This window comes from Lethenteron reissneri, chromosome 55, assembly GCF_015708825.2.
Source record: "Lethenteron reissneri isolate LAM-NWPU_2019-01 chromosome 55, ASM1570882v1, whole genome shotgun sequence".
In the NCBI taxonomy this organism is placed as follows: Eukaryota; Metazoa; Chordata; class Hyperoartia; order Petromyzontiformes; family Petromyzontidae; genus Lethenteron; species Lethenteron reissneri.
Window position 1 is genome coordinate 876,437 of NC_083833.1, and position 23,049 is coordinate 899,485.

Genomic DNA, 23,049 nt, shown 5'->3' on the forward strand with positions numbered 1-23,049 from the left:
TGAACACGGAGTCGGTGCCCCGCGGTTTGTGGTGACCGCCTTGCCGGTAGAACCACACATCGGAGGTCGAGGGTCGCGCGCTCGTGGTTTGCGGGACGTGATTCATTATTTTTGTTGCGGTGTCTCGAGGGCAACCCCACCCCCCCCCCCCCCCCACAAGTCCTGTGATTTGCTGCCCAGGCCATTTGGTTGCGGGGCCAACCTCGTGGCCAAAAAAGCAGTGACAATGCTGGTAAACCGCAAACTTTGTTCTTTCTGCCAGATGGGCTCTGCCTAACATTTTACCTGTTTGACGTGACGAGCTGAGTACCCTCGCCCCGTTGCGCAAAGTATAATTCTGCGCCGTGGAATCGAGTGTTGTTGTCATCCCTTCCTGTTTTTCACGTGAGCCTCGAATCTTTTTGTTGTTGTTGCTTTACAAGTGGTGACACATCTGGAAACCGGTCGAGTTTGGAGGGAAAGCCTTCCTTGGTTGTGGGAGATATCCGGCACGCTGCAATTAATACAAAAATTAACAATTGCATTGTAAACATTCGGTTGTTCCGGGTCGAAATAATTTTTACTCTTAAATAAAATGTATATATATTTTATTATGATTTTTTATTTAATAACCTTTCACCATACCCTGAGTTCTGGCTTACTTCTGTATGGCTTCCAGATGTTTTGTTGTCCTTTCATGATAAATGGATGTGGAAAGCGCCACGTATGTACGTATGTATGTTGAACTTCGTTCGCACTGTACGTAGCCAACCGTGCTAATCAGAGGTGCGGGGGAAGGGGCACAACAAACTAAACGCAAAAAGCAAATGCGACTGCAAGTCGAGGCCTATTTGAATTCACAGAGCACAAGAATCTAACAAGTGTGTTGACATTGGCACAATTTTTGTATTACAGTAGTTAACAATGACACAGGTTAACGGTTTTTCGGTTAACGTTTCGACTCCCATAGGGTCCCATGGTTTCGACTAAAGTAAAAATGTTGACTAGCGGTATGTTTACATTGTGCACGTGGTGGAGCCAATTTCGGCCAATCCGAGCACTCGTAAGTGGGGCTGAGCCATGTCCTCAGCCAATCAGCGACGCCCATTTATTAGCCGTTAATACCTCGACTGGCTTTGGTTCATTTTAACGTTTTATGTTTTGGCAGTGGATTTTTACTTATTTGTGAACTTAGAAGTGAATTCAATTCGACAGTTTTATTCGTTTCACAGTTTTCGTAGAACAGATCAAAAAAGTTAAACGAGGGACTACTGTGTATGTAAAATAAACAAACAAAAAGTAAAGCCTCATTTTGACTTAAAGCTTTCATGACTGCAGGAATTCATATTATTGGATCTTTCGGTAAAGTCACATAGATAGGTTCATAACAAAAAGTTCAAAGAAAATAACAAAAAATAACTTGAGTCAAGACCCAATAATATGAAGCCTAACTTTTTCAAAATATTTTTTCTACCACTTATAAAATGTACTATTTTCACAGGAACACATTGTATATAACATAGCGTAGTGTTGACGATTATTCAGGTATAGTGTGTAGCATACGTGTGCTGTCCCCCATTATGCTATTACTACATCACCATTGTAACATAATAATACTAATCTACAGGAACCTTTACAACACACTCCCTGTCGGTCAAGAGAGTTGTTAGACTATACTTCACCACAATGGTCAACGATGGTTTGGGACAGGGAGGCCCAGGACCAGCTGAGACGTCACTCCGCTGCCCTCTGTGCTGTAATAACATGCTTATATGTACATACTTTGAACGACTTTCGTACCGTACGTCACCAACCGTGCTAACCGGAGGTGCGTGGGAAGGACAACAAACTAGACACAAAAATCACTTCTTAAACAAATGACTTTTCAATCTGGGTGTGTGTCTGTTGCATGCCTTTTGCCCCTTCTGCCTGCCGCGCACCAGGGTACAACGAGGTGGTGAGGATACCCGCAGGCAGCATGAACATCGAAGTGCGACAGCACAGCTACTCGGGAAAAGCCGACGACGACAATTACCTGGGTAGGAACGGGCGTTGCTCTGACCTGAACCAAGCCCGCGAAGCGTCGTATGGAAGCTGGGGGACGCGTAGCCCCGTCGAGGTGGCGTTGCCAGTTCACCGATTCACTCCGGCCACTCGCTCGGCGGCAGTCGGCCACCTCCTCGTCACTCTTCTACAGCTACTTGCCGTGGTTTTTCTTTACCTCTGAACTTCACTCTTCATTGAGTCATTGATTCCTCCAGGACTTGGGCTACCAGTATGGATTGTTTCGTCTCAGCCACATTGTTTCACCACCACACTGCAGGTCACAACAACACACTCACCCACTCACCACACTACAGGTCACAACAACACACTCACCCACTCACCACACTACAGGTCACAACAACACACTCACCCACTCACCACACTGCAGGTCACAACAACACACTCACCCACTCACCACACTACAGGTCACAACAACACACTCACCCACTCACCACACTACAGGTCACAACAACACACTCACCCACTCACCACACTACAGGTCACAACAACACACTCACCCCCACACCCACTCACCACTCTGCAGGTCACAACAACACACTCACCCACTCACCACACTACAGGTCACAACAACACACTCACCCCCACACCCACTCACCACTCTGCAGGTCACAACAACACACTCACCCACTCACCACACTACAGGTCACAACAACACACTCACCCCCACACCCACTCACCACTCTGCATGTCACAACAACACACTCACCCACTCACCACACTACAGGTCACAACAACACACTCACCCACACACCCACTCACCACTCTGCAGGTCACAACACTTCTTCTCTTGGTCTCTCTTCCCTTGCACTGCTCCACTTTGGAATTCCTTCCCATCATCTCTTTTCCCAAGCTCGATTGTTTTTACTGGAATATTACAGTTTTTTTTTCTTTCTGGGCAGCGATGCCGCAGTTGGTCTACAATGAGCAGGTCGCATGGGGTGGGGTAAAGTGTGGGTACCCTCCCCCACCTCTTCCATGATGTTTGGCCGGCCGAGTGAAAAGTAGGCCACATTCACTACAGCTCCCTCTGGCGGAGGCTAGAGGGAGCTGTAGTAGCTGCGCGCCAGCAGTTGTTGTGAGCAAGACATTGCAGGGCTGCACCTTTGCCTTGGGGGAACACGCTTTTTTTAAAGTGGAATTTGTAGATTAAGTTTCACACGTGACTCTGTGTGCCCCCCCCCCCCCCCCGTCCCCGTGACAGCCGTGCGGAGTGGGCAGGGAGGCTACCTGCTCAATGGCAACTTCGTGGTGAGCGTGTTCAAGCGCGAGGTCAGGGTGCGCGACGCCACCATCGACTACACCGGCTCCGACACCGCGGTGGAGCGCCTCAACTGCTCCCAGCGCATCGACGAGGAGGTCGTCATCATGGTGAGTGAGCGGCGCACGCGTTTGCGTTGGCGACCCTACAAAAATGTTTTCGCCTAACAATGAAATAAAAAAATTAAGAAAATGTCAGAGTTGCCAAGCAGTGAAGCGAGAGAAAATTGGACCGGCAGCTCTGGGCGGATTGACAGCCCCGCCGCTGCGTGGGCCGCGCGCACCTCCGTGTCACAGGTGCTGTCCGTGGGCAACCTGCACAGCCCCGACATCCGCTACAGCTTCAGCATCCCCACGGAGGAGAAGGCCCAACGCTACGCCTGGGACACGGACGGGGCCTGGCAGGAGTGCAGCCGCACCTGCCGGGGTACGTGTGTGTGTGTGTACGTGTGTGTACGTGTGTGTACGTGTGTGTGTGTACGTGTGTGTGTGTACGTGTCTGTGTGTGTTTACGTGTGTGTGTGTACTTGTGTGTGTATAGTGTGGGGAGCGTATAATTTAATTTCCTGATGCCGCGTTGACGGTGGTCAGTGGCCCGTCTTGGGCAATGGCCCGTCTCTATAGCACGTAAGAGAGCAGTGAAAAAGGACCATTATCTGAAAGCTCACCTATTACATATTTGTTTTGTGGTGTCAAATGTTTGGCGTGTTTGAAATTGATTTCAAATTGTGGATCGCCACCGTCGAGCCGGCGACGTGGGGTAACGAGGCGGCGCGTGCCCCTCGCGTGCAGGGGAGCAGCACGGGAAGGTGGTGTGCGTGCGGGAGAGCGACCGCCTCGTGGTCTCGGAGCAGCGCTGCCATCACCTACGGCGGCCGGAGCCACTCAGCCAGGGCTGCAACACCGAGTGTGAGCTCCGGTAACTCCATCCATCGCACCCCCCCCCCTCCCATTGCACTCCGACCCCCATCGGACTCCCCCCATGACGTACTTTCGGGATACATTCCCGATTTCTCACTCTGAACATTGGGCCCGAGACGCTAGGGATGCGAATAGGATGCACTTTATTCTTACTAGATTTAGGAATATTTTTTTATCGCCACGGGCCGTCTGTTTCACGGTGGGGCGTCAAAGACGCCCATGACGTCATTCGCGAGTGTCGACCATTGTGTGCCTCGTCGGGGCCCACATCTGCAGAATTCTAAAATGCCACCGCCAATTACTCGATTGGGATTCTAATAATAATTCAAATGTACAATTGAGCATTCCATCCTCGGATCCCAGTGCGCAAATGCGTGAAAAGCAGTGAAACAAAAACAGAACCAGGGGGCAAGCGACCAAACTGGAGAGGGAAGGCCACTTTAAAGAGATGGATTTTCAAAGCAGACTTCAATATGTCTACCGACTCCGATTGCCTGATTTCAAGTGGCAAGGCGTTCCATAGCTCAGGTGCCACGCTAACAAAAGCCCGATCGCCAAAAGAGCGCAACCTACAACAGAGCAATCGTCGCCCCCTTACCGGCAGCAGGCTAACCCGGTCACTTGAGTCCCCATTCGCCCCAATTGTTTCAACATTTTCGCTCCGCCTTTCCGTTGATCCACTTTGCGTTCGTCTGCCTCCATTCCCTCTCGCTGTCCCGCGCGTGTTTAACGCAACACAGTCACCGTCACCTTCTCCGTAGGTGGAGACGAATGAAAGATTTGGTTCTTATGTAGTCGGCGAGCAAACTGTCCTCGCATCACCATTGCCGCGTCCGCTATGATAATTTAAATAACCCGCCGGGGATAAATTTAACGCGTGGGGTTATTCCCCCGCGCGTAATTCGGTCCCGAGAACCCACCCAGCGCGCCTTCGTGTTCACCGTCAACCGTTTGCTGTGCGAGACCCTCCCCGCGCCTTCTCCTGCTCGCAGCCAGATTTAATTACTTCACTGGAACAACGACGACGACAAAAAAGCCAGCGCCTTCGGTGGGATGTTGGCAGCACGCCTCCGTGAGATGCGTGGGCACGTGGCTTGGCAACGCCTGTCAGAGGTGTTGAGCGTCGTTTTTTGTTCTCGTGCTTCCATATGAAACAGTCGGCGTGTTCGCGGGGAAGTGACGCATCGGGATTTAGTCCTCCTTGACCCGTCCGCAGCGACCCACCGCGAATCTGATGTACGTCTGTACACAGTACGTATGCATCACTGCCGATTGTGGAGTCAGGATTTGGCTCGGGGCAGTACCGAAGTTGAAACGCTGTTGAAGCGGCGTGGTGCACGGTGCGGTGTGTGGAGCGGAAAAATGCCACAAGAGTGTCGCGTGTTGGCCCCATCATCACAAGTGTACAATAATAACACTTGCTTACTCCTCTTCGCTCCCTGTGGAGCATAAGGCCGCAACAAGCCTATGGCCATGCCGGACGGTCTTCAGCAGCTTTCTCTGCTTCACCCCAAGACAGGCCCCCCATGGTCTTTAGTTGGTCTGGAACGGTACGTCGCCAGGTGGACTTCGGCTTGCCCCGTGGTCTCTTCCCTTGTGGTGTCCACCAAAGGCGGCTTTCGCTATGGACTCGGGCTCCATTCTCAGCACGTGTCTTCTCTCCGTTATGTTCCCCCGCGTTATGCCTCTTTAATTGGTCTTGATGTTCAAGTCCCGGTTTGAAAGCTTGTTTGGCCAGAAGATGCGACAGATTTTCCTCAGGCGGTTGTTGTGGAAGGTTGATAGGGAGTTCAAAACTAAGAATAGGTTTTACCCTTTCTGGCAATAAAACAGGTGTTAAGATATTCAAGCACCAAATAGAAACCGTTTGCAAGGAATCAAATCTGCATTCACCACACGTAGTTGTGGTGAACATGCAAACCAACATGCTTTGATAATTTCTGCATTGTCTTGGAAACTGATTGGCCTACACCAGCGACAGCCTTCTTTATGACCTAGTTTCACCAGTGTCAGACCAAAGAACGCCAAAAAATGGGACCAATAGGTGTTCGTGAACAGTGCTCGACCTGAGGTTGTATTCAGACCACAGGAGTTCCTTTGCGGACGTGTTCGTGAAATTGATGTATCGCGATTTATTGGAGATAATTTGCGAGTGGCTACATTTATGCTAGCAGAATGAACGAGGCTGCCTGCGCTCACGAGGTCAAGCAAAACGAGAAGCGACGCAATGGAGACCGTGAAATTGATCGTCTATATCGGCGGCCATGATCAATCTACAGCTGGATGAAAGCCTCCCAATTTTAGTAACAAAAATAAAATTATCTTGGAATAGCATCGTTGCTGAATTGTGATCAGTAATCAAATCACGTGCCAGTGAAGTGGGCAGGAGAGGGAAATATTCATGCTCTGTGTGCGTGTCTATTTGATCTGTGCCAGGGGGTTTATCTCGTTTCGCTGTGTTAGAGATTCACCCCAGAACACACACTGGTGAGTGGCCGCACCTCGCAAGGCATCGTGGGTTGGGGTTTATACGGCATTCCCGCTTAGAGAGGCACCCTGTAACGCACACTGATGTGAAGAAGCCATCTGTGCTGGCAGCTGCATGGTGATTCTGGACCGTGGCCACCAGCAAAACGTCTGTCCCATGTCGTCAAACTCGCGTGCGGATCACTCTCCCGCAAAAACACCCGGTGGTGCTGCTGAAGCCGTAATATGCTGACACGTTCGGTCGTCACGTGACAACTTTATTCATTGGCTGTGTCGGGTGAAGGAGGGTGTACGACACGACATTTTACTTACACGGCGACCCGTGCCGTCGACCTCTTGGCCCCCACTTGGGGCCTTCCTCTTCTCCTCTGGCCACGGCTGCCACCCTTCTCTCTGCGAAGGGCGGCATCCCAGATGTAAACTACCGCGCCTGGTATGCAGGTCAGGGGTTCGATCCCGACCCTGACGCCTGTATATTTGGAGTTTACATATCTCTCTCCCCGTGACCATGTGGAATTTTTCCCCAGGTACTCCGGTTTTTACCTCCACATTTAGAAACATGCATTTAGACTATTTAGATTAATTTGGTGCTATACATGTGCAAATGATGGGCCACTTGGTTTAGCTTTCGTTTGTGGCCAGGTCACTGAATACATCAGTGTACATCAGTGGGCTTTGTCTGGTAGGATGGGGATGGTTTAGTTTTATTTGTATTTGTTTGGGTGATTTGTTTACCTTTCTTGTACTTTGCACTGCAATCGTGTTTGTTGTACTGTTTGTTGTTGTAACGTTCTTACCTGCCCCTACTAGACATCTGTGAAAAAGAGCTTCATAGCTTATCGGATTCCTCCAGTATAAATAATGATTCTGAATTTAACTATTTCAACGATTATCAACTTATTTTTATTTTATTTTATCAGGTAAGGCCCACTGAGCTATTTAGTAATTTTTCAAACAAGCTACCTTGCTATCACAGATGATAGCCCAACAAAGTGGCTCATTATCATCACCACATGGAAATGTATTGCAGTAGGCCAGGCGCTCTCTGGACACGTGACGTCGATTCCAAAATGTGGAGGGTCAAAACGCGGACGAACCCGGGGGAACAGTCTACGCGACCACGGGGAGAGAGAGAGAGAGACTGCGAGAGAGACACACAAACTCAAATTACACAGCGGGCGTCAGGGTCGGGATCGAACCCACGGCCTCCTGCGTACCAGGCGAGGGTACGCAGGAGGTCCGCTTCTTCACGGCGGGGGGTGAAGTCGCCGTTGCGTGACTCCACGTGCCGTGCGGTCCCCCCCCCCTCGCCACAGCTGGCACGTGGCAGGCCGCAGCGAGTGCTCGGCCCAGTGCGGGCCGGGCCAGCGCTCGCTGGAGGTGCGCTGCGTGCGCTACGGCCCCGCCAAGGCCCGCTCCGACGTGGTGGACGACCGGCACTGCGCCGAGCTGCCCAAGCCGGCCGCGCGCGAGCCCTGCCACGGGGACTGCCACCTCACCAGCTGGCAGTACACGTCCTGGTCGCAGGTGAGCTCCTCGCCCCCCACCCCCTCCTGGGTAACGGCGTTCGTCGACGGTTGGATTTGATGTTGCCACAGCGTGACGACGGGTGGCGTTGCCTTCCTACCCAGAGGTCGCTCGCTCGCTCGTTGCAACCCCCTGGCGGTGGCGGCAGTTAAAACAACGGCGCAAGTTGAGCTCCTTGTGAGCTCCTCGTTAGCTCTTCGTGTAATTCCCCTCCCTCCCCCCCCCCCCCCTTTTGACACTGGGTAGTGCACCGGGCTTGTGATTCACAGGTCGCCAGTTCGGATCACTTCCAGTTGAAACGAGGGCGCAATTTTCTTAAAGCCCCCCCCCCCCACCCTCTACCCTGCCCCACTGCTCCCCCAGCGGTATAAACGTGTTCGCCGCAGTACGTCGATCGGAGGGTCGCGTATGGCGGGTATGAAGTGTGGGTGACTCCGACCTCTTCCAAGATATCGGGTGAATGTGGAAGAGTCGGCCAAAGGTGGTACCCTCTCTCTCTCGGGCTCTCCACCAACAGAGGCGCCTTCGGCAGCGGTGGCGTGAGGAGGCTGTTGCAGGGCCTGCGCCCGTTACCTTTGTATCGGGTCCGTAGATCTCTATTGCTCTGTCCGTTGTGGATGGAGAGATTGACGAGCCCCCCCCCCCATCCTAATCCCGACCCTTGCCTCCCATCAGCAAATTGGCACTCGGTTAAATCTGCTCGCTTTGAAGTTGTAACTTTCAGTCCAAGGTTACGCACGGGGGTTGGGTTGGACTAGGAGTGGGGGTAGCTGCATAATGGATAAACCTCGGCACACGCAGATAGCCAACGCACACATTATGCAAGGCTACCTTTGAAATTCATGCACAACCTAATTTAGATGCTGGAGAAAGCTCGGCACATAACACTGAGATGTGATGAGCCGAGAGGATTTGAGTTTGAGAAACAACTCCGATATTGTTTAAAAAATGAGAAAAAACAATCCTTCACTTAGAGCCATGTGTCTTTTATATTTTATATACATTTTTATATTTCACCCCCTCCCCCCCCCCCCAATTATCTTCTCTTTGCGCCACGTGAATTGAGCCTAGGAGACGTGCGTTTGAAACCGGCGGCGTTCGAGGCGCGCGCCTCCCGCGTTAGCGAACGGCCTCGGGGATTTGCGGCTTGGCTGGCAGACTTTTGAAGTCAATAAATAAACATATCTCCCCTCTTCATCCACACCTCGGGCCCTGCAGCTTGCCGCGCGCCCTGCGCTGGGGGTGCAGATCTCGTGGCGATCAAACGAACGAGCGCTCGCGGACCCCGGCGTCCCGGATTTAATTACCGCTCACGACCCCAAACCCATTGACGGTGGTTTTCTGAACCAGTGCTGGGCCTCCCCTAGGTCGACTTAGGGGGGGGGATCTTTGTCTTTTATGTTGTGTCTGTATGTTTTCCCTGCTGTGTGCTGTTGTGTTTATGCTGTGTACAGGGACTCCTCTACTTACAAACAAGTTAGGTTCCATAGGTCTGTACGTAAGTCGATTTGTCCGTAAGTCCAACTTTACTCCTCGATTACAAACATGTTGTACGGCACATACGCTAAACATGGGGAATGGCTTTAAAAGTTGTTTCATCTCCTGTAGATGCCACTGTTCTTAATGTTCTGCAGATGTAGATGCTACTGGTTCCTAATGTTCTGCAGATGTAGATGCCACTGGTTCTTCATGTTCTGCGGATGTAGATGCCACTGGTTCTTCACGTTCTGCAGATGTAGATGCCACTGGTTCTTCATGTTCTGCCGATGTAGATGCTACTGGTTCTTCATGTTCTGCAGATGTAGATGCCACTGGTTCTTCATGTTCTGCAGATGTAGATGCCACTGGTCCTTCATGTTCTGGAGATGTAGATGCATTTCCAGCATTTATGCCCAGGCAGAAATGAACTTACGACTCTTGGTCCGGAACAGGCAACTGGACATACAAACAGGTTTGTTCGTATCTCTGAAAGTTCGTAAGTCGAATGTTCATAAGTAGAGGAAATATGTTGACTCTGCTGCCCCACAGGCTCTGTACACTCCATGCCCCGTGCGTGCTGCTTTTGCCGTCCCCAACGCAGTGCTCGCAGAGCTGCGCGGGGGGCGCTCGCACGCGCTGACGCTGCGTGTGTCAACAACCTCGGGCGGCGCGTCTCCAACCAGGAGTGCGACGCCAACCAGAGGGTCACGTCCCAGAGCTGCAACGAGCGCCCGTGTCCCCAGTGGGTGGCCAGCGAGTGGACCGAGGTGGGCACCCAGGCAGCGGCCTCCGCACCGCCTGCTCCGAGATTTCTCCAGGCCCAGCCCCCCCGCGGCTGGGTCCGGGTGTCGGGGGATCTGTGTGTGTCGTATGCGTGTGTGTGTGTGGGTGTGTGTGTGGGGAGCGGTAATGTAACGTTTAGAGCGCTGCGCTACGAACCTGGCGACCCGAGTTCAATGCCCACTCATGTCCAACACCAGTGGCGATTATTTGAACCGGTCCTGGGCCTCTTCTAATTCGACTCAGCCTCAAATGAGTACCTGTTGCAGTGTGCAGTAAACATCTCCACTGGGGAGACAAAGGCGGCCGGGCGTGGTACTGGCCACCCACCCCCTCGTGCGCCGTGTCGGCCTTCATAGGTGCTCGCTAACAGCACTTGCCCCAACAGTCTGTTAAGGCTACACGGAGGATCTCTGTGTGCGTGTGTTTGTCTTTGTGTGTGTGTGTATGCGCGTGCGTGCGTGCGCACGATCGACCGGCACTCAGTGCACGGCGACGTGCGGCAAGGGCGTGCGGCACCGGCGCGTGCACTGCCTGCTGGGCGAGGAGACGCTGGAGGAGACGTTCTGCGACGCCGGCGCCCGCCCCGAGGCCATGGGCTCGTGCGAGCTGCCCGAGTGCGCCTCGTGGCAGGCGGGGCCCTGGGGTCCGGTGAGTCGCGGTGACGTGGAGTCGCCGCGGGCGACGCGGGATAGCGGCAGTCGCTGCGGAGTAGCGGTGTCGGTATTCAAAATAATGAAGGTTTTTTCGGTTAGATCGCGTACGTATGAATGTGTCGTAACCCTTCACCGCCCGACACAACCAGCAAGGTTTGTCACGTAAAGAAAACGCGCCATTAGTGACTCTCCAACACCAGTGGGCTGAAGTAGTCACTAATTGGCGTGTTTTGTTTACGATCTAATCCAAAAACCTTTAGTATGAGTAATATTGGTCGCAGAAAGCCTACGCGTTAAACTGACAGTTTCCAAGCCGGGGTCATTCATTCTTTGATGTATCTGTACGTATGTATTTCAAACTTATTTTGCACCGTACATAGTCAACCGTGCTAATCGAAGATGCACGGGAAGGATGACAAACCATAAACACAATAAGCAGATCTAAAGACATTAGTTTTCTATGTAGATTTCCAAGTGCGTAACTCCCAGCGGCTTCTCCATGTTTATTACGCTTGTCGAGCCAGCTGGGCTAGGATTGGGCAATCGCAGGCCCACTTTTCACCCAGGCTACTGGACAGCAGCACGGTGTTACTAACCTAACATTAAAACCAACTATAACATATTAAGAATCACAATTAATAAGAAAACTACGCGTATATACTCTTAAAAAGAATGATATAAAGAAAATAAAAATCTCATTAATGGTCATCAAACTTGAATTTAAAACACTGCAAAGCACAAACTGAACGCCGCGAGGAAAATGTTTCCAATTTAAAAGCAATACAGGACTTCTATATTATTTCGGATTTATACAGCGCCCCTTCCAGACTTGAAGCGCCATCGATCTGGGTGAGGGTACGGGGCACACACGCGCGCGCGGCTGCAAGGTGCCAGAAGTTTCTGGACCCATATGTGTGAATTTCGAATTGTACATACGTACTGTACGTTGAACTTCTTTCGCACTGTACGTCGCCAACCGTGCTAATCGGAGGTGCCGGGGAAGGACCACAAACTAAACAACACAAAAACACACACACAAAATGTCAACTTGTGTGTCTTCTCCTGTTTCTCTGGTTTCCTCCTATACACATACAGACACATGCTAATCACGGATAAAGGACATTTGCTTATAGATATTTACAAACCTGTAGATAAGAATTCAATGAGACTTTGAATTTTTTTTATCACACGCACGCATCTATCAGATGTCTGCGGTTGTACATCCCTCCACGGGCTCTGTCTGCAAGATCAAAGCCTAGTCATGGCCTAAAACAAAACACTGATCGAATATATATTTTATTTTTCCACAATGGCATACATTTTTTATGACGTGCCTGCATGATTAAAACAGGAGTCGGCGTCCGTTTAATTATGTCACTGCCGTCGAAGTCGAACGGCACTCACGCGTGTGGTGCCACAGCTTGCGCTACGAACCCGTCGACCCGAGTTCGATTCCCGCTCACGGCCAACACCGGTGACGATTATCTTTACCAGTCCTGGACCTCCTCCCCTAAGTTGACTCGGCCTCAAATGAGTACATCGTGCGATATGTTATAATCATTGCGAGTTAGGGAGACAAAGGCGGCCGGGAGTGGTGCTGGCCACCGACCCCCTCGTGTGCCATGCCGGCCTTCACAGGTGCTGCTCGCTAACAGCACTTGTCCCAACAGTCTGTTAAAGGCTATAGGGGGATCTTTGTCTTTGCTCATCAACATCGATGGCAGTGGGCGACATTTTTTTTCGTCCTACAAAGAATGTGCGACGGCTGCAGTTTCGCGTGCAAAAAAAAAGATGAAATCGCATTTTTAGCCCCTGATAATTAAAAACAACTCCGCCTTCTGTGTTTGGATTCGGTCCATGAATTCCATGCACGGCCTTAGGGGGGAGGAGGGGGGGCGAATCAGGACAGCTGCTCAGAGTGTGAAGCTGTAATGAGGGGCACAAACTAAACAAGGGCCAATGGACGTGTTTGGTGTTTGTTTTGGCCACAGGTCTTCTTCTTTCGTGTGGATTAATAGCAGACTGCAGATGTTATTGTAGATGTTGTTATCCACTCAATTGTATGTTCAGAAGCAGAGTGGATCTTGTCCATTTCTCTTCTAAAGGAGAGAAGACAGCAGCAGTGGAGTGTTTACGATGCCAGTCGATGGTTTGGGATTGTTGGCCGCGTTACTCGCAGGCCGCCGAATCTTTGATGGCGCCATTTGTGGCATCGGGTGGCCGCATCGGCCATCCCTGGTCCCGATTCGGCTGACGGTCGACCATTGGCGGCGTGGAAGGTTGAAGCCGGGAGGTTCGACGGTAGGGTCCTGTACGAGATGTTTAGTTTTGACGTAGTCCAGACTCGTGGCCGTCTCTCGCCTTCATTTGCTTCGTGGCGTGGAGTGAGGCTGCTGTGATCCACAAGGGGTGGCGTGATTTTAGGCGAACAGGCGGCGCTGGGCTTATGTCCCGATGTATCGGAAGGCCACAGGTAAAACAGCCATTGAGAAAGAAAACATCACATTTTCCAATGGGGACCTGGTTGCAAGATTAAAACTTGCTTAAAATAAAAAAGTTCTGAATGGCAAGGTCGAACATCAACACGGCACGAGAATGCATTGTCTGCAAAACTCGTTGGGTGTGAAATTGCACGCTGAGGTTGGTAAGATGGGAAAACATAATTCTTTTTTACGTATTTAAAGTTTGCAAAGCTGATGGCTGGGGAGAGACACTGAGGAAAATAGACAGAGACAGAGAGATGAGACAAAGAGAAACATGGAGAGACACCAAGGACCCACACCGACATCGAGACGCACACAGAAACATAACGGGGCATTTGAACTCTGCATTCATGAATCCCCCCCCACCCACTTCGATCAAGAAGAGCTCACAAGTGATGTCATCACATCTATTTAAGGAACGAAACAGGAGGATTTCACCACAAATCTGGCTGTCGCCTGATGAAGCTTGTTGCAAATACTGGTGAAACGTCGTACTCAGATGTAAATGTTGTGGCTTGGCTCTCCAACACACCGGTGTGCTGTACCAGTGACGAATTGGCACATTCTGTTTACGTGACAGACCTTTCTGGTTGGCTGTGTGGGGTGGTGGCGGGTTTAACGACACAATTATATTCACGCGATCTAACCCAAAAAAAACACTGTATTATGGATGATTTTGATTCGGAAAGCCTACGTGTTAAACTGATCTCTGTGTATGCAGTGCTTGGTGACCTGATAACCGCTGGAAACTATGTGTGTAGTGCTCGGTGACCCAATAACCACTGTCTGTGTGTGTGTGTGCAGTGCTCAGTGACGTGTGGCCGGGGTTACCAGATGCGTGCCATGCGCTGCTTCTCGGGGTTCTACAGCACCATCCTGGACGACCGCGAGTGCAACGCCGTCACGCGGCCCACCGAGACGCAGGTGACGGCCGCCCCAGCGTCGCCCCAACGTCACCCCAACGTCGCCCCAACGTCACCCCAACGCAGCGGGGGGGGGGGGGGCAGGGGGGGGGCGGGGGCTGGTGACCTAAAGAGAACACCAAAGTGGTGATGGCAGCTAGAGCCGCTCTTGCAACTGTATGTTGACAACTGTGAATTTGCAGGTGTTATTTATCCTTCAATTTGTACCGGTTGCTGGTATTATTCTTCTGTTGTTTTATGTTTCACTTCACGTGTGATTGAGTTTATATATGATAGTGTTTATGTGTGGATGGGGTTTATTTTTACTTATCAGCCTGGGCTGGAAACCCATGACAAAGATATTATCAGCTCTTACAGTTTAAATAAAACGTCTGTGTCTAAAATACAGATAGTATATAGGTTACATGATAACGGTGTGTTTATCGTTTACACGACTGCGCGGGTTTTCGCCGTTGTGCTGCTGCTGCTGCATTGCTCTCCGATGTTTTTTTCTCTTTCCGGGTCGTGCCGAGGCATTTGTCCGGCACGATATCCGGCGTTCCTGCTCCCACGTGCTCCTTCGGGAAACGCATCGGAGAGGTGTTTGTATTTTACCTGCAGTGGGCCTCGGGGTGGCGGAGACGTCAGATCCATGTCGTATTTTTTTTTACTCTCGTTTTCTCAAATTGCTAGACACGTCTGCGGTGTCATGTGGGCTCCGAGTTGCTGACCCGCGGACAAGTGCGGCAGCGTGGCCACTAGTTAAATTCTTGCCACGTTGTACGTACGTACGGAATGTCGAGCTTCTTTTGCACCATACGTAGCCAACCGCGTTAATCGGAGGCGCGGGGGGAGGAAAAACTCAACACAAAAAATCAGTTCGAAAGAAATTAGTTTTCGATCTATCTCCCTCTGTGAGCACAATCTCTGGCCATTGTGAACGATCGTGGATGAACAGAATGGGCGGCTCTGATTGAGGTGTTTGAGCTTTGGAATTCCTCTGAATGGGTCTTCGCCGGCTGAGTAGTGGGGGGGGAGCGAACGGCCCTGTCGTCGTCATGACGACCCCCCCCCGCGCCCCCCTCCAGGAGATACACCGGCCTCACACCTTAAACCCGGTTGTATGGGGAGCACTCTGACTGTAGCCCCAACCCATGCCTTTACACGAACACCAAACTAACGGGATCAATTGTTTACATTAGTCTGTCTTGGTAAATGTCAGTTATAGTGAATTCTCAATACGTCCACCGTAACCACACACCTATGGATTAATTGTGGCGTGCGGGTCGTGTGGACGCAAGGGAGACGCTCCGTTTCTGTGTTTAGAGTACGGCGTGAATGGAAACGGCGACAGACGAGAGGCGGGGCAGACGCAGGCAGCAGAGACGAGGAAGGTCTCCTGCTTGGACCGACATTCCCCCCTTCTAATCAGTCGTGACCCTGAGGCTCTGTTCAGTCCACCTCTTTAGTTGTGCCAAAGGGTTTGAGGCACTACAACGGGTGACCCAACATTCATATTTTCACTTAAAACGTACCGAGCTGACGTCTCCTATGATGGAAGTCTCCTGTACACTGCTCTTGGGAAAGGGTGTCACGTCATCTTCCTCGCCTGGTACACAGGAGGTCGTGGGTTCCATCCCATTTCTGACACCTGTATGTTTGGAATTTGCATGTCTCTCTCCCCGTGGTCACGTGGATTTTTCCCCGTGTTGTCTGGTTTCTCCTTTTACATTTAAAAACATGCGTTTAGAGTATTTGGCTGTTGTACATTTCCCCATGATAAGCCACTCCATTGAGCTAACAATTGTGGCCAGGTCGCGTCTGAAAAAGAGCTGTCATATATCTCAGTGGGCCTTATCTGGTAAAATTTGAAGTTATTTCGAGTTAGTTTTATAGAATCCAACTTGGGTTATGCCGGGTTTGTAGCGCAGTGGGCTAACCGCCACGCCGCTGATCCCCTCCCAACACGACCACTGCTCAACGTCGCCATCGTTCTCATAATTATTGTTGCTGCAGACGGATGGGAGAGGAGGGGAGCGAGTGAGTGAAGTACTTCTCTTGAGCTTTGTGGTTCGTTTTATTTTGGGGGGGGGGGCGGGGGGGCGGATGTCATCATCATCGTGACCTCTGCTGCCACTGCGCCACCGCTGCCCCTGCAGGACTGCGAGCAGACGACTTGCTCGGCAGCGCTGCCGGACCTCACGCCCAGCCCGCTGTCCTACTTTCAGCGGCAGCAGCAGTCTCCCACGCAGTGGCGGTACGGCTCCTGGACTCCGGTGTGTACCCCCCCACCCCCACCACCGCCCTCCACCTCCCCCCTGGCCCACAGCCGCTCCCCGCTCAACGTTTACAGCCCTCTCCTAGTGCTGCTAATTGCACATTTCTATGGCGGGGACGAGATTTTAACCACCGCGCAACCGCCCCACGAAGTGGTACAAAATGTATAGACCCCCAGGGGGAATGATGAGCTGGATCTCGACTCCGAGCTGCTCGCTCTCGTGCCCGAGCCACTCGGCGGGATTCTCGACGCATTTGCTCCGACCCTTGACCTCGCGACGCTGTGCCACAAAGCGGCCGATGCCTTCTGTCCCCTGCTCCTCCCCGCGGTGGCAGCTCGTGACGCCAGGTCAAGGAGGAAATGGAACCCCCCTTAGAGATTCCAGTTTGAGGAAGCAGGCACGTGGTGAATAATTGGATGTTGCAACAAAGGTGTGTGTGTGTGTACGCGTGTGCGCGCCCGTGTGCGTAGTGGTTGGGGCGCTGCGCTATAAACCCAGTGTCCCGAGTTCAATTCCTGCTCACGGCCCACACCAGTGACGGTTATCTGAACCAGTCCTGGGCCTCCCTTAGGTCGACTCGACCTCAAATGAGCACCTGGTGCGATGTGTAGTAAACATCACCGCTTCGGGAGGCCGGGCGTGCTTGCTGGCCACCCGAGCCCACTCGCGTGCCATTGCCGGGCCTTCTTGACAGGCACCGCTCGCTTCACAAGCACTTGCGCCCCACGGCTTTGTAGAGGCTCCCACGGTGGTTCACCTTTGTCCGTGTGCCTGCGCCAGTGCTCTGCGTCCTGTGGCAAGGGCCTGAGGCAGCGCTACGTGAGCTGCCGCGACGTGCACGGGGGCATCGCGGACCCGTCCGCCTGCCTGCACCTCACCCGGCCGCCCGAGACGGAGCCCTGCAGTCGCCACTACGTGCGGCCAGTGGAGGGCGGGCGACTGGACCGCGGTGAGATCCCTGCCCTAAACCACGCCAATCGGCACAATCAATGTTCAGTTGGAGGATCCCTGTCCCTGGGGCCGAACTGGCGCGTCGTTGTTTGGCCCTGAAGAGGGCCGTTGGCGCGGCTCGTGTTGTCTTTGCTCTGGAAGAGCCGGGAGATCGACGATCGATGTTCGGTCGTCGCCTACACAGCAATAGTCACGACTTCTCAATCAACAGAGTGGGCTGCTTGGAGGTTGCCATCTTCCACTCCTACAAAGTGGTGACCACAATGGCACGACGTAGTTGACGGGGGGGGGGGGGGCACGTGTGACAAGGGCATCGAGGAATGAGTGACGGCGATCGAGGGGGTGACCTTGGGGATCACGAAAGGAACGGGAAGGAGTTGAGGGGCGAGAGGGCAAGGAAGAGGAAGGGAACGGGCAGTGGAGGAGACGTGAGGTTTTTAAGAGAGGAACGGAAGGGCGGTACAGGGGAAGGGGGTTCCAGCCCCCCGGGGAGCTTCTGCCTGTCTCAGCCCGGCCCAGTCCCCCGTGTCGGGCGGCCTCGTCTGCCTTGCCCGCACGATCCTCGCACCCTGAGGTCGAGTCTTGCCAGCCTGCGTCGTCGTCTTACTTGGCTCAATCCCAGCTTTACTTAAAACTGAAAAGGCTAAGATGTAACCAAAACTGTTATTGCTTGAACGGCTTTCATGCCAGAGGAATTGCTAGAAAATTGGGAATGCTTTATTTAATTTAGTCATATTCACCGGCTACTGTCAGGAATTTGGATATTATTGCAATCAATCGCATTGTGATAAATTCACTATGGATGTGTTCTGATTAAAAATGCGTGACGTTTGAGTTTTTTTAGCAATGTATATATTTATATATCTTGCTATATTTTTTTTATTCCTAATTCATAATTTTTACAATTGTACATTCGAAAAAGCACCACCTTCCTCCGTGTGCTGGAGAACGCCTGTGGGAAGAGATGTATTCTTTTTCAAATGGGCCATTTCATTTGCTCGTTGCAGAATAGAGGTCACACTACCGCGCGGCAGTCGAAGCCGTATATACTTAATATTAAAGCTGGAATTCATCCAAATTAAGTGCAAAAACTAATTTAAATTCTACGTGCGGTTTCCTTCTTTTTCCAGCAGTCTTTGGTGACTGAGATCATCAACTTTTGCTTCACTTGAGAGCTCCGTTGAATCTCGGTTGGCTGGAAGCCAGAGTCAAATCCATGCTCGCAGCAGCGCCTCTTCAGCACTGTGACCTCTAAGTGATACTTTATCAGTCGTGAATTTATGACATGCACAGTTCGATGCGTGTTGCCGTGAGCAGAGAGCTGCTGTGGTGCAGTGGTCCACAATCTGTACTGGCGATCCAGAGGTCCGCCGGTCCAACTCCTTAAAATACGAAGCAGTCGTTGAAACGATGGCACAAGTTCCTTAAAATCCCTACCCCCGACCCCCCACTGCCTCTCTCTACCCAGTTAACATGTTCAGTGTGTTCCACCGCGGTATTGTCCATCAGCAGGTTGCGTGTGGTGGTGGGGTAAAGCTGAGGTGTGGACTCGAGTCATGTGACTTGGACTCGAGTCAGACTCGAGTCATGAATTTGATGACTTCAGACTCGACTTGGACTTGCATAACAATGACTTTGTCCCACCTCTGAGGTGTGGACTCGAGTCATGTGACTTGGACTCGAGTCAGACTCGAGTCATGAATTTGATGACTTCAGACTCGACTTGGACTTGCATAACAATGACTTTGTCCCACCTCTGGGGTAAAGTGTGGGTATGCCCCGCTTTTCCAACATCATCCGGGGCAACTTAGAAAGAGTGGACTAAATATCACTCTATAGCTCCCTCCAGTGGTGTGGATGGGCAACTGGAGGACCGCATCTTTGCCTTTTATTGGGAGCATCATCAATTTTAGAGAATAAGAAAAATAATTCGCCTTTAACAATGTCTCAAGATTCCGATTGGTGAACTGGTGAATCGGTGAACTGGTGACTCGTTCAATACCCAGGAGATACTTCGACGGAGCAGGTACCAAGCCGCTCGCCTGACCTGCGAGTAACGCACCGTGTGCGTGTGCGTGTGTGCGTGCGTGTGCGTGCGTGTGCGTGCGTGCGTGTGTGCGTGCGTGCGCGTGCGAGCAGTGCCCCGTGCCGTGCGGGCTGGGCCGCGTCACGCGCCAAGTGCTGTGCATCAGCCACGCGCTGCAGCTGCTCGACGAGTCGGAGTGCGACGGCGGCGAGCGCCCGCCCACGGAGCGGGAGTGCTCGGGCCCGCCGTGCCCCGTGGCGCGGCACGGCTACCCGGCTCCCGGCACCGAGGCCCGGCCGCCGGGCCCGCCGGAGCCGCGGCCCTTCCCGGGCTACGGCCCGCAGAGGGACTACTCGCTCGTCAAGGGCGCGACTGCCCCCCTCCTCCTCCTCCTCCTCCTCGCGTGGGGGGGGGCGGCAGTGGAGGACGGGTCCCTGGGGCGCGGTAAGATTTACTAACGATGTACGGCGCGGAAGGCACGGCCGTTGACAGATTGACACAAAGAGACGTGGGACAAAGAACCGGGAGGTGCACTGAGAGGGGTGCATTGCTTAAAGTGACACTGAGAGACCGCGACGAGGAACGCGTGGAATTCGAGAGCGTACGCAGGTGATCGATGTCGCCATTATGTCACCGTGTCGATCGGTGTGGGTTGCTAAGGGGTGGGGAGCGCAGGACCAGTTTTGACACTGACTGATGTTGGCTGTCACCTGGGATTGAACCGAGATTGCTGGTTTCACATAGGGAGAACCGTTCTATTTCCACTCCGTCTCGTCAAATTGCTATTTTATGTATGTGGTCGGGAATCGAACTTGGCTGACCGTGTTCAAAGCTCGGTGCCGCCGCTCTCCGCCCCCGTGGCTTTGTGCACCTGAGTGGGCGTCCCACTCGAGAGACGCCCCTCTCTGTGACTCCTCTAGGACGCCCAGGAGGCCACTCGGCAGCTGGAGGCTCAATCATAGCAGGCCCTGTCCTCGTCAGGGTTAACTCACATTTGGTCGCATTTCCTTTTACCAATTATCTCACTCACCCGTTCCTATTAAATTTTTTTTTAACTTATTTTTACAAATATTTCTGAGCAATGAAAAAACCCGAACCGGTGCTCTGCATTTCCGGGAGGCCGATGATCGACGTTCAGGCGCCACCGTTGTGACTATCAAGCGTGATGGGGTGGGCCCCGAGACGGCCATCACCTGCCACCCCATCCCTCGGACAGAGCAACCGATTGGCTGCTTCACCGAGAACTGAATCTCTAATCGTTGCTCTTCGTTGGCCCATTCGAACCCATCGTCATCGTAATCACATTAATTGTCATCGTCATCGTCCCCATCAGTGCTCCAGCACGTGCGCAGGTGGGATCCACAGGCGGGTGGTGGTTTGCCAGGACGAGAACGGCTACGCCGACTACCACTGCGAGGAACGGCACCGGCCCTCCGAGACGCAGGCGTGCGACGCGGGGCCCTGCCCCGAGTGGAACTACGGATCCTGGGGCGAGGTGCGTCAGTGCTCGGCAGCCCCGTAACTGCACCCCCCACCCACCTCCCCCCATAGTTCCCCCTGGCGGAGGCCGCTGTGCCGACATCGGCGTGAGAAAGCCGATTCCGTCTCTACACCTTGACCCCTTAATTTGTTTCCCCGCCCCCCCCCCCCCCAATGCTAACCGTCGTGCCCCCCTCACCCACCCACCCCGGCTCTTGCGTGCAGTGCACGAAGACCTGCGGCGGAGGGACGCGCTCGCGGGCCGTGCTGTGCCAGCTCCCCAGCGGGCAGCCCCTGGCCGAGCAGAGCTGCGAGGTGCTGGAGCGGCCGACGGAGCGGCAGCAGTGCGGCGCGCACCCGTGCCCCCCCGGGCGTGCCCAGGACCACTGGCACCGCGGAGCCTGGACTCCTTCGTAGACGCCCCCCCACCCCCTCCTCCCCCCACCACGCTTTAGAGGTCTACGCTCGAAGCGATTCCGAGAAGCGCGCGTGCCGGAAAGGAATCTCGTTCGGCATGGATTATTGATGCAACCCTGTGGCCGTGTCATTTTTCTATGCATGTTGTTCATGAAAGGAAGGTCTCATCTATTGTTAAACAATTAGAATTCGACAGCACATTGAACTCGGTTGGACTAAAAACTACAAAGACCAAAATCCCCCATCTCGCCTTCAACTGACCGCTGGAGCAAGTGCTGTCAGCGAGTAGCACCTGTGAAGGCCGGCACGGCGCACGAGGCGGCGGGTGGCCAGCAACCACACACAGCCGCCTTTGTCTCCCCAGTGCCGATGTTTTGCACACCACACCAGGTACTCATTTGAGGCCGAGTCAACCAAGGGGGAGTCCCAGGATGACCGGTTCAGATAATCGTCATCGGTGTTTGCCGTGAGCGGGAATCTAGTTTAGAAAGTCCCGGTTGTTTTGCTGCTGAAGATTTACTCTCATCTCTTCAGCTCGAAACAAACTAAGCGAAGAGGATGCGTGTTGCCAACACGTTGAGCCGTGCGGTTGTAAATGCCGTCGAATTATATATTCTTTAATTGTGGACGATGTCTCTTTTTAACGGACGCCCTGTAGATTGTGAGGAGTCCACACATTCAGGATGGTTCGGCATTTACTGTGGCACTGATGACAGATTTTGGCATCGCTTATTGCTCGACTTCTTTCCGCACGGAAGCAGGGAAGCGACAACCCAAGGGGCCACAGGAGGGCGATGCGCCGTGGACAGCGAGGGAGAATATCGTAGGCCGAGCCGTGTGTGTCTCGCGAGGTGCGCCTCCGTAGCGACACACCTGATATCTACCTTCACAGTGCAACTTTATTTATAACGGGGGTGGCGGTTAGAAAAAAATCCGCGGAAGCAGGAGCGTACCCGGGGGCACTAGCCCCCTGGCAGCGGTGCCAGACACGCGAGTACTCCCAGAGGTAGCGCTCACGCCGATTTCTATATCCATAACTCCACAGCCAATCGTCGCGCGCGAACGGAACGTGTGACGAACCACCCACACGTGTGACCACCCCACGTATATATAAAGTCGTGCGTTTGGGAATGCGACTCACAAGGGTCAGGAAGTTTGGCCGTATTTGTTTTATTGACTGTTGATGGCAGATGTAGCTTGAGATTGAGTTGCGATTTTATTTTGTAGAGAACCAATTATATATTTTTTTGTATCCAAAATATCAAGAGATTATGCTGTTCATGATACCACACTTTGCCATCACTTCTTTTACAGCTGCCACACTCGTTGCAAAGTAGGCATCTGATATTTCAGATCCAC

At 52.6% G+C, this 23,049-nt stretch overlaps 1 protein-coding gene across 1 annotated transcript in view; it reads left to right on the forward strand.

Moving 5' to 3' along the window:
• LOC133356846 (A disintegrin and metalloproteinase with thrombospondin motifs 9-like) overlaps positions 1 to 21,777 on the forward strand; it is a 78,352-nt gene extending 56,575 nt beyond the window's left edge. The window contains 16 exon segments of the mRNA XM_061574563.1: positions 1,923 to 2,018; positions 3,248 to 3,414; positions 3,601 to 3,730; positions 4,096 to 4,222; positions 8,028 to 8,238; positions 10,319 to 10,354; positions 10,356 to 10,484; positions 10,984 to 11,148; positions 14,441 to 14,560; positions 16,698 to 16,814; positions 17,598 to 17,720; positions 17,722 to 17,766; positions 19,908 to 20,165; positions 20,167 to 20,238; positions 21,128 to 21,289; positions 21,499 to 21,777. Of these exon segments, the coding sequence (XP_061430547.1) occupies positions 1,923 to 2,018; positions 3,248 to 3,414; positions 3,601 to 3,730; positions 4,096 to 4,222; positions 8,028 to 8,238; positions 10,319 to 10,354; positions 10,356 to 10,484; positions 10,984 to 11,148; positions 14,441 to 14,560; positions 16,698 to 16,814; positions 17,598 to 17,720; positions 17,722 to 17,766; positions 19,908 to 20,165; positions 20,167 to 20,238; positions 21,128 to 21,289; positions 21,499 to 21,690 (2,150 nt within the window). The 3' untranslated portion in view covers positions 21,691 to 21,777.
• Positions 21,778 to 23,049: the final 1,272 nt, after the last annotated feature.